Source organism: Ciconia boyciana, chromosome 14 (genome assembly GCF_034638445.1).
Source record: "Ciconia boyciana chromosome 14, ASM3463844v1, whole genome shotgun sequence".
In the NCBI taxonomy this organism is placed as follows: domain Eukaryota; kingdom Metazoa; phylum Chordata; class Aves; order Ciconiiformes; family Ciconiidae; genus Ciconia; species Ciconia boyciana.
In genome coordinates, this window is record NC_132947.1 from 17,267,509 (window position 1) to 17,279,574 (window position 12,066).

The 12,066-nt window shown below is 39.4% G+C and overlaps 1 protein-coding gene across 3 annotated transcripts in view; it reads right to left on the reverse strand.

Moving 5' to 3' along the window:
• Positions 1-12,066, reverse strand: part of RBL1 (RB transcriptional corepressor like 1) — a 28,485-nt gene continuing 16,419 nt past the window's right edge. For all 3 annotated transcript variants that reach the window (XM_072879158.1, XM_072879157.1, XM_072879156.1), the window contains 8 exons: positions 10,467-10,733; positions 9,332-9,510; positions 7,498-7,674; positions 5,404-5,475; positions 5,132-5,216; positions 3,295-3,461; positions 2,690-2,854; positions 1-2,434 (listed from right to left, as the gene is read on the reverse strand). In XM_072879158.1, coding sequence (XP_072735259.1) covers positions 2,264-2,434; positions 2,690-2,854; positions 3,295-3,461; positions 5,132-5,216; positions 5,404-5,475; positions 7,498-7,674; positions 9,332-9,510; positions 10,467-10,733 — 1,283 coding nt within the window. In that variant the 3' untranslated portion in view covers positions 1-2,263. The remainder of the gene's footprint in view (positions 2,435-2,689; positions 2,855-3,294; positions 3,462-5,131; positions 5,217-5,403; positions 5,476-7,497; positions 7,675-9,331; positions 9,511-10,466; positions 10,734-12,066) is intronic.

Below are 12,066 nucleotides of genomic sequence, written 5' to 3' on the forward strand. Positions count from 1 at the left end.
TTTTTAATTGTTTATTATAAAATACATATTTACATGTGAAGGCACTTGAAACCGTTACAAAATTTTCATAAGCTATTGTTTTAGCTGTTCAACAAGTCCAAAAATATTTTCTTCTATCATCACCTAAAAGGTGAAAAAATCTGAACTGCATCCAGTTGTAGTACATTCATTTTTCTAATGAAAAAACACTACACCTAATGACAACTACTAAGGGTTTTAGCACCATCAGTTTTCTACAGTTTCAGAGAATACAGTAAGTATGGTGAGCAGATACATGAGGATAGATCTGCACGCAATGTTGAATTAAAACCAAATCAACTAAATTCTCATCATACGATACTGCTGAAGGACTTACGCTGTTAAGGCTGATCGTGCATGGGATGGGAAATCTAAAAAGGCTGCAATTCTCCATGCAAATAAAGCAGACTTGCCGAAAGCTAAATCGAGATTCCCCATTTCCCCCCCAACACAGGAGGCTTTTAGGGACTGGAGTATATACATTGAACAGTTATAGTTGTAACAGCACTGAGGAGCAGATGAAGACAGAAAGGTTGTTTCTCTTGTACTTTTTAACTCAAGATCTGAAGACAAATATTAAGAATTGAATAAAATTAAAGGAACCGAACAGAAGAATCTACATGAAACCTAGGCCACGCAGTGGCCATTTGCTCACACTGCAGCTCTCTACGGTCAAACCTTTCAGAAATAAGCACCTTTTTGGAAAGTAAAAAAATCAAATATTTAAGTAGTTAATTCAAAAACAAATTACAGAGTTTGTAAACTTTCTGCTCACTGCTGAGTAGGGTCCCTGCACATGTACACTTTAAAATACTTTTTTCCTCCCTCATTGCTGGCCAGATTCATTAGCTGAGACTGCTTGAAATCATCGCAGTGTTCTTCCCTGGAACGGTGGTACAGCAGATCTTGCAGCATATACTAAACAAACCCAACAATGAAGTGAACGGAGCTCCTTAAACAAGTCCTATGTAATCGTTCAATTTTTTTTCAGTTCAGTATACACATAGACTGAAAAATACAGTGTTGAGAAGTTTCTCTATGGCTCTAATCTTAAATGCAATTATGAAATAAGATCAAGCTACTGATTTACAGTAATGAATAAACCTTGACTTTTCTCCATTTTGGCAAAATAAACCCTACCAAATCCCTTGGTGTTAAAAACTTAGTTACAAGAACTGCATGCTGGAATTTACACTTTTCCAATGAATCCAAGCCTTTAATAGCTATAAAACCCCCATATATACAAACATGCCTTATCTGATGGGCTTACATTCAGTGTAGATACTACACAAGAGGCTAAGATCTTCAGGAAAAAATAAAATGAAGAGATACAATTAGCTAAATGAATTTGTGCATTTGAACAGCTGTTAAGAGGGCCAAAGCCCCAGCTGTTTTTCAACTGTAACCAGCTTGTACTTCTTCATGGGTAAGCTGCAATATGGATGAACAGCTTCTACAGCAGGGTTGCTATCAGGCTTCCAACGGGAAAGGAGCAGCACCCGTGGCAGCATTCACTGGCTTGAGAGAAAGGTAATTCAGACTCACTGAACTGTATCTCAGTGCTTTATCAGATGTCAGTGTCCAATTTAAGTCACTGCTCTTCGTACTTTTTTATTATTGCCTTTGTTATTGCAAAAGCTGTCTGATCCACGTCATAACATACACTTTTACTGAAGTTCTGTCAGGAGATGGAGCACAGCACAAATCATACCGTTCAAAACTGCTCAGCTCTTCCTGAGGCTAAATGATCAATATGTTCTTCACTCCAGTTATTCCACAATAATGCATAAAATTCCACATTCTTTTAAAATAAGGCACCTTTGAAGTTTCTTCCCCAAATACCAAAAGCTTGAGGAAGCTTAACTGACTTCACTCATTTCCTTATCATTCTTATTCCAAAAATAAAACCAGTATTACTATAAGCTGAGTTACACTCAGAACTCACGATGCTCTAAATGAGGCCTGAGAACATCCAATATGGCTTTCTACAGATCACTCTTTTGCTAAAACAGCTCAAACAGAGCAACTTATAGCACAGCATGGCCTTTGGGAATTAAGATCACCACCAGCTCTCATTCTCTGGCATTTACTACTTAACCCTTGCTTTTTGCATCCTGTGGAAGTCAGGTGAAAGTTCAATGTTAAAAGAAACTTGGCAGTTGTCTGTATACAAAAGCAAGAAATAAATAGCGCACCAGCTGTATCCAACTCCATAGCTTTTAGATCCCGCAGAAAACCGGCAGTTTTAATGATTTGCTCTTTCACTGACAACATCCTGGAGACGTTTAAGTAGAACGTCATCATTTTCCTGGCAGAGTCGCTTCGTAGGGGATTCAGTGTCACTATCAATTGTTATTGCTCGTTTCTTACTCCTGTGTTCACCTTGTTTTATCATATTGTTGATATCCTTCAAACTCTGCGATCAAGATAAAAAATCATGAGTTACTACGACTCCATTTCAAACTTGCTCTGGTTTTCAATTATCTGAGAACAAAACATTATTCTGAACCTCTTTGCTGAGCGAGTGATGGATTCCACGTAAAGAATTCTACCCTTCACCGCAAACTGAGAGACTAGTTCAATGAAACCTCACTGCATTAAAGCACATCCTAATTAGGAGATTAATTAACCCTCTCTCAAATTGACCCCTTTCAACCTTTTTGCTTTCTACCTTGGAAGGGCTGCCATTAAATTTATACAGTAGTGCAGTTCGAGGTGTCAAGCAGGCACCGTTCTTGTGAGGCGAAACGTAAACAGAGTGCTGCTGAGAGATCCGTCGAGGAGACAGTGGCTGTTGCTTAATGCTGGGGAATGGAGACAAGGGAGGGGCTTCCATCTGCAAGAGAGGACAAATTTGGATAGGAGCTGAATCAGAAGATATTTAAGAGCAGTAACTTCTCAGAAGGAAAGATTAATTCCAGGTCTTCTTTAGAAGATTTTATCCTGTAACAGTTAAACAACAGATCAACTATCCACAAAACAACAGGAAAAAATTTATTTTCCAGACACGTTACACAGATGGTCCACAGGCATTTGAGCAAATGGGTGTTGCATCGATATAAAGAAGCTGAAACTGGGGTTGTAAACTGAACTGTATCTGCATTTGTCCTCTTGAAACGCTGTTAAAGCAAGTCCTCAATACCATTACCTACAACTATTTGACTTCTGTAACCACACCAGGTGAGTAACAGAACACAATTGTTGACATATGTTTAACTGTCAGGAAAAACGACTCTGGTTATCAGATAGAGCAAAATTCCAAAATAGTTTACTTACTACATGATCCTGGTTTGTGATATCGTACTTCAGTACAAATGATTTTACTCTTCCTACATAGACTGCATTGTAAAATTTAATAAGATCTCCTCTCTCCTCTGTTCCCGACTCACTGGAGCTCTCTGCTGCGGATCGTCCTGAGGAACTGCCACTTTTCACAGATGACTCTAACAATAAGAAAGAGCTTCAGATTTCAGAGACACAGTATCAGCAAACTGGACGCTTCAGATTCAGACTTACAATATCAACCGACAAGAACTCATCCATAAATTGACTAGTTAATGAGATGAGTTAAAAAAATGTGCTTCAGACATGAGCAGGGTGTGCTGTAGATGGTTATGAACATTAGGAGGAGCTACAAATCGCTGCTAGCAGGCTAGTGGATTACGCCTAAAAAGGCCAAAGTAAATCTTTATTCCAAATTTGGAAATAGCTGTAGCAAAAAATTGTAGCACAATTGACCCCTTTTCCCATGCTTATGTTGGGGAGCGGTACAAAGCCACTTTGTTGCTCTTAAAATTAAGTTTTAAGCAGTCTGACAACTCCTAGCTTTTAGCTTCTGTGATTTCTAGTGATCAGCTGGCAAAGAATAGCTTCGTACTCAACTCATGTCTGCTGCAAGGAAGCCATGACACTATTTGTTCAGGCATATTACGAAACAGCTGTCCAGTGGAAAAAGCTGCAGCCACACAGCAAGTGTATTTCTGTTAATGTTCTCTCTCCCCTAATTAAGCCAGACTGCTACTGAATACAACCTTCTATGTTTCATCCTCTCTACTGTTTACTGCCAAGCAAAACAGGGCAACGCAGAATAAAGCCTGTTGCAATCAGTCCACTATGAGACAAATGTCAAAAGCTTCAGCTGATACCCATAAGTGTAACTCCTTAGTGTGTCTGCCTTGTGTCACAACACGAGCATACGTTCCTGTAAGCTGGTGTCAAAAGAGCAGAAGTTAATACTAGATAAAGGAGACATGAGTCTATTAACTGAAGAAAAAGTCTGTCAGGAAAAGCAACTGAAGAGCTTTGTAACCAAGTACATTTGTTTGACAAAACACTGGAGCCCAGTGCCACTTCAGATGCTCTACGACATCCAAGAACTGTGGAGCTGCTAGACAGGATGCTGAACCTACAGGAGATCAGCACTTTCCTGGACCCTGGTGGAAGCCTCACAAGGCATTTAAAAATGGCTCTAATACTCATTCAAGCAGTTGAATCCCACCCACAGTGGGAATTCACCATACGGAACAGTCTTCTGAATTTCTGCGTGCATCCTGGCTGCAGATCTGCTCTGCTCATAGGTACGCACATAGGCTTGTGATCTCAGCTTCCTGACACATCACTAAAAATGGGCATGGCACAATTTTCATGCTTCTCTCAAATACTACTCTTACCCCTTTTCTCCCCTAACCCAGAGCAAAGAAAATATCAACTATTTAAAAGAAACCTGAATACAAGAAAATGGTGGTCTTGGAGAATCACCATTTTTATTTTCTGAAACAAGTTCTCCCTATTTAAGCCTTCAGGATAGGTGATATTAAGAAAAAACTTCACATAATATTCCAGGTACTGTTCGTCTTTGTTAACCAGTGTTCCTGTCCAAGAACAACTACAGGAAACAAAATTAAACATTTTTTCCAACTAGAAAGCATATTTTCCATATCTAACACAGAGGAGGGCTACTGACAAGATGGTTTCTTTTTCAACAATATATTTATTTTTCTTTAATACATTTAAAACTGTAAAACTTGCTTCACTTCTTATTACTTGATGGTTCAGTTCTTTCAAAGCCCACAAGTACATTTTTAAAAACAGCAGATTACTTTGCTGTACCTACCTTCTGTCATCTCCACATCTTGGTTTGCATTTTTGTCCAACAGGACATCAGCAGCAATATTTCTCAACAAGACACTCCTATAAACCTACAGGACACAGGAAAAACACTCTTGTCAAGGAAAACAAAGAAGTCAGAAGACTAGATGAAATCCATCTGAATAAGAACGAATGTAACACCAAAGAGGATTTGACTTTTCCCTTATCAGCATAAACACTTGAAAAGCCACCTCTATCTAAGATTTAGAAAAAGGAAAGGCAATACTATTTACTCACATGGCTGTTTGCTTGTGGCTGATTTCTGTAACTTTTCATGATGTCCTGAAAAGTTCTTTCCTCTTTGGTTACCTGGAAAAGAAAAGGCTATTGAAGACCAAGTGTAAGCAGCAAGGCTGGGCTGCTCAGGTCCAGTCTATTCCATTAGCTTCCCTCTCTACAGCCTTTTTGTGAGTATTACTATGAACACATCATGGTTTAATCCCAGTCAGCAACTAAGCACCACACAGCTGCTCGCTCACCCTCCCCTCCCCAGTGGGACAGGGGAGAAAATTGGAAAAAAAAAAAAGTAAAATCCACGGGTTGAGATAAAGGCAATTTAATAGGACAGCAGAGGAAGAGAAAATGATGATGATACTGATATACAAAACAAGTGATGCACAATGCTATTGCTCACGACCTGCTGACCAGTGCCCAGCCCGTCCCCAAGCAGCGACTGCTGCCCCCCGGCCACTCCCCCCGGTTTCTATACTGAGCATGATGCCGTATGGGGTGGAATAGCCCTTTGGCCAGCTTGGATCAACTATCCTGGCTGTGCCCCCTCCCAGCTTCTTGTGCACCCGGCAGAGCATGGGGAGCTGAAAAGTCCTTGACCAGTGTAAGCACGGCTTAGCAACAACTAAAACATCGGTGTGGTATCACATTATTCTCATACTAAATCCAAAACACAGCACTATACCAGCTACTAGGAAGAAAATTAACTCTATCCCAGCTGAAACCAGGACAATACAGAATTCTAAAACTTAGTTCTGGTGATGAGAATATGAAAAAACAAGCATTTTTCTTGTTCAGACATTCATTGTTTCTTAGCTACTAAAGCCTTTTGTTGCTGATGATGCTTAGGAATTATTCCTTTTCCAACTTTTCTTCTAGTGGCACTAAAAATTAAAGAAGGGAAATATTAAGTCAAAAATGTATTTGTAAATTTGAAAACTGTACCCCTTAACTTCTCTAAACAGAAAGTGAGGAAATCCTGAACAAAACTAGGCAGGTGTATACACACATGCAATTTCAGCTTTCTTTCATACTTCAAAATAGCTCATTTGTTAAAGGATTTGTTTTTCAGCCATGCATCTGTAATTTTAATAGCAGATGAGCAACAACGTTTGTAGTAAGAGACAGGAGAGAACATATCAAGGTCTCTGGCTAAATTGTCAGCTCGCACTGCACTGGAGACAGCACTCAGAAGACTGTATTTAAAAAACAAAAACAAACAACTGACAAACTACATGATAAAATACAGAGCACTGATTATTTAATGGTTTTGCTGTTCTACAGCTATCAGTATCAATGTCAAATGAGCCTAAGCTACACTACAGTTATTAAGAACACAGGTAGTCATAATTTGAACATCAGTTTCCCTCCAGAGATAGTGATCCTTTTCATTTGTCTTCCTCAAGAAAAAAGGTAATCCATTCCCAATGTTTCAGAGGAGCCTGGGCTTAGTTTCACTTCCCTGAATCTGTGTCTGAATCAGACTTGATGGCCACTGTAACCATCAAGCTCTCAAGTTTGAGTCAAACCAATATTCCAGTTTCATAATCCAACTTAATAACACCTTAAATCAATGCTGGCAAATTGAATAAGAAATGAAGAAGTACAAGTAACAGGCAACCAGCTCAATTCCTCAATCTGAATCTTCAAAAGCTAAGAGGATTTTTGTGGAATAGGAACTTTTAATCCATACATAGGGTTGTGAGCGCCTGCAGATTTTTGCACCTGCATAATTCTGTAACTGCAATGGCATTTTTAGTTCAGATGACAGAGATCACGAAGATGATGAACAGTATAGAAAACACAAACATTGGGCAATGAGACCACACACTGCTTTGTCTATGCTGACCAGTGGTCATTGTGAATGCACTCAGGAAGAGAAAAAAATCCTCTCTTAACCAGCTGGCTGATTGATGGGAACTCTTAAGATTATGCAAAACAAGGAAAAAATAAACTGGGACTTCACCCAGTTCTTCGAAGGGCTTTTCCCTTCTATCCAGTAATATGACATGAATAAAGCAATCAAATTGTAAACTGTGAACACAATTAACATTTTCAATTGACATAAAATTCCCTGAATTTCTTAGAACTACATGTTACCTTTGCCATGATATAAAAGGCACAGAGGAGGAGCTGGTCCAAATGTCTGTCCTTCATTAGATCAGCACAATGAACCAATGTGAATTCAAAGCATGTCCATATCTTCCTGCGCAAGTCATTGGAAACATCCAATTTTAAGCACAGATCACGCAAGCGCACACTTGCCAGATGATAAACCTGGAAGAAAAAGACACACTGTAAAGAGTCAAGCCAAACAAGCTTAACCTAGTCTGCAAAAATGGAAGTCCTCAAAGTGGAGCTGTTCTATGTTTGAATAGTTCGTTTCTGCAAAATTTGCCCCCTCTGCCCAAGACAATGTCTTCAAAGACTAAGTTGTCAACTATGTTCAGAAGTTGGATCTCTAATGCTTGTAGGAAATCTGCTTAAAAACATTATTACTATAGCTTCTATGCCATATCACTCACTCACTATAATGGAACACTTCCAACAAGCACAAAGAAGGGACGTACTTTCATTAGATTAAGTATAATCTTAGATTAGCAAGATGACAGATTTTTTTTTTCCTTTTGATTACCAAAAATCTGTCTCAAAACTGGAAATAACTATCAAGTGCAACATTAGCCTTCTTTCATTTATTTCAGAAGTTCTCCCTTCATGGGTAGTAATTAGGCACACTCTTTATGTTGGAAAACAGAAAGAGTTAATTTCATTTTCAGTTGCTCTACTGAACAGGAACAAGAAAGGAAAGTAGGGAAAAACTATTATTTTGAATATGATGATCACTGTAAATAGAAGGTCAAAATTTAAAGACAAATTTAAGTGAAGATTTTAGTTCTCTTTCACAACTAAGAGGAATATGCTGCCTACCACATGGTTTGTCAAATACATGGCTACAGCCAAAGTATTCCCCAACTGAGAGTGAAGCTTCCAAAATGCAGTCCAAGTTCACGCCTGGCAGCTGGCTAATCAATTCTTAATCCATTCTCAGAGACAGACTGTCACTATCAAAATTAAAGAACCAATAGTTCAGACACAGGATGTGGCTTACAAGCGTTTCCAGGAGTTAGTTTCTGTATTAAGATTTACCTTAAAGATTGTTCAATGTAGAATTCTCTAGGTTTACAATACAGATACCTTAAAAGGGGAAAACCTCTGAAAATAACTCCTCTAGTAAGAAAAAGAGAAAAAAAAATCTTCTAATATTTTTGAGAGATTAATTTAGGCAAGTTACCCCTGCCTCCTCCAAAGACCCCTCACACACTCCACATTGGAAATGAAAGCAACTAGAAACAAGTAATCTGAAGTTTCTCTGAAGCACACCCAGTTCTTACCTTGCCCCTTAAATCCTTCATTATTTCAAGAAGTTCCTTCTTTCTAGAAACTTTTAGATAGCATGTTATTCATCACTGCTTTCTGAGGCTCCATACCAGCAAGATCAGCACTACCGCGTAGACCTCAGAAAACCGCAAATGAGAATCTCCAGATGCAGATCCGAAACAGTGCAGTTTTGAGTGAGCAAGACACAGGAGAATAATCTCATTTCTGGTATGTCTAACGCTTGCAAATGTGGGAGGCAGTAAAAATAAGCAAGAAAAGTAGAAACTACTGATATTTCTTAGGTAGTTATTTATAGAAGCTGCTAATTAAAAGAAAAAAACCCATGAAACATCTCATGGGGAGGGGAAGTGGGAAAATTGGATTCTCTGCAACACTTGACAACATCTTTTCCCTTCTCCTCCCAGGTATGTAAGAACTGCTCATGCCAAAGGAAAGGTACGTGAAGACTGAAAGGTAATGAAAACTGCACAAGGAAGCAAGCTTCAGCACGGCCATGGACAGAAGTAAAGCATGACTTCCTAATAAAGACACTTACCTTTCTGTAAAACAGTGCCAAGGATCCTGTTTTCTTTGGTTTGCTTGCTGATGACAGATGCACTTCTTGTGCTTGATTCACCTGAGGGTGGCAGGGAGCCTGAGCCTCCATTTTACATGGCTGACCTAAATTCATCGAAATGGGTATCAATGTGATCCCACCCATTTCATTTGCAATACCTGGAGATGATACACATCCAGAAATAAACCGTTTGCTCTCCTCATGCTGCAGAGTTAAACTGCAAATCATACATTAATTCACAAACATTTCATACTAAAGACATCTCATCCATCTGTATTGGATGCTAAAAAGACTCTTTGTCCCTCAGTCTTCAGAAATCATTAAAAATTACATTTCTGGTAATGCTTAAAGGAAGAACATGAATGTGAATGATCATTTCTAAAACTATCTGAAAGTACAAAGTTTACAAGAAATCGCAATTTCTGTAGTCAGTGTTCTACTTTTGGGGGAGGTGGGCAAAGGGGATTCCCTTTCTTTTTTTGTGTATTATTCTGCAAACCTGACAGCACATCATATACAGTCCTCATTAGTTTCCTCAGTAGTCAAATTCTCTTGCTGACAAATCTCCTTAAACACGAAAAGCGGAGATTTTTGCTTTTTCACCTTTATGTATAGACCCAGTTTTTAAATTAGAAAAGGCTATAAAACTAATTTCTCATGTATCATTTTCAGAAATATTCAAGCACCCCCCAACTTCAACAAAACAAAAATCCCCCCACTATTTTGCTAACATTAATACGTAGCCCGTACCTAGAAATTCCAGACCCTTTTAAGATTATAATAGACTAAAGTTAAGACAAACAATAGTAAATCATTATTGGAGCTGAGAACCAAAGCATCGTTTAATCTGTGGTGAGGTGTAACTGGAAGAAGCAAGAACTCCACAACTTTGTTTGCAAGGAGGAATCCTCAGGATGTTTGTCAGATATCAGATGTCTCCATGGAAGGAGATGTCGGTGTAAACTTAAGCTTTTTTTTTGTTTGTTTGATAAAGTGATACAGGTTCTTTTAAAAAAGAAAAAGCGATACATGTTCAAGATGCATGGTTGGTCTAAGCAGATCTTAAGAGCAAGCAAAACATCTAGTAGAGAAGAAAAATGGGAAGAATTCGTACCGTGCAGTGGGATAGTAACCTTCTGTCCCGTTTTTCCCGGTACTGCAGCTGTTGTCATGGTCAGTACTGTTTGGCCAGGAGAAACCGACACATTTTCAGCAGCAATGCTTGACGCTGGAGCAATTGTCAACTTAGTTCCTTCGGTTAAAATTTTTTCCATTTGCATTTCTTTGGGGCTGTCATCTCCAAAAAGCCTTCTCTTAGCACTTCCAGCTGTAGGAGAACTGTAGCGCTCGTGAACAGAGATTGGTGACAATGGCTGCATGTCTAGTATGCAAAGGAGAAAGGAAAAAAAACCTTAAGAGGAGCAGCTTAATAGGAACGCTTCTCCACAGGAGGGGAAAAGGCTAACTTCGAACCACAAAACTGGAGTACAAGAAATCACTTCTAGTTAAGAACTAATCTCACAGTTCACAGTTCCTAGGCGATATGAACAAGACCTATAGTCCAACTGCCTCCTCTTGTTTTGTAGTCATCCCAGACAGCTCAGTTTCACAACCAGGTACCACACGGAAGACAAAAGTAACCAAGCTAATTTGCAGAGACCCAGGATCACGCAGGATTACAGATACTTACTCCAGTCTGTTTAGCAGATTAGTAATATTTGCAAATGCTATTCCTCCGAACACATTCCTCTACAGGAACACTGACCACATTCCCTGGATATGCTGTCTTCTGTATGATCTGGCTTTTAAACTCTCTCTAAACTAACCCCAGTCAGAAGCCTCCACCCTCATCCACCCCCAGTTCCTCTCAGGCTTTTCTGTTGCTTTCAAACATTTGCTCCAGTAGTAAGACTGAAGTACACAACACTAATTTACAGGCTTCTGTTCCTCTGGCTTTTTGCATTTTTGCTGAAGTCTGCTAGCCATTTGGAGGATACCAGTGACAGCAGTTTCCCATTGCCCACAAAGCAGAAACCTTCTGGATAACCGGCCAGGTAAGACTGATTGGAGACCTTACTTCTAACTCTGCCAGGATGGTTTTCTTGGTACTAGGGACAAATAAACATTTCCAGTCCCCACCATTTTCCATCTGAAGTTAGGAGGAGCCTTTGGTACCAGATTCTCATATACGAGAGAAAGTCTCACACAGCCCTACCCATATATAACACACCACCTCCAAGGTGCTTTCCCTTCTATCCAACAACTAACCATAATATCTACAGCAACAGCTTATACATCTCTTTCCTAGTGAGTATTTAAAAAACAAAACCCCAAAACGGTCTTGTAATGCAATTTGCCAGAGAAACACAAAAGGAGACAACATCACACCACCCATCAGTCCATAGTGCATCAGCAAGAACCTGTAGACTATTGTCTGGGATACAACGAAAGCAGCAATGCGTAACTAGGGAACTCGTACTTCAAAGGGAATTTGAAGCAACAACAGTGCTGCCACTGCCTCTTCACCCTCACTGTCAAGAGACAGTTCTGGGTGATACCTAGGAACCTGCAAAGAGCAAGGCACTCCTCCAGAAGAAAGAATACTGCAGACAAAGCACTGCCCTCCCTCCTTGCAAAAAAAGTTCTGTAGGAAGGAGAAATAAATGCAGCTCTGTCATTCCCTTTTAAAAAGTCACCTAAAATCCAGTCAAACT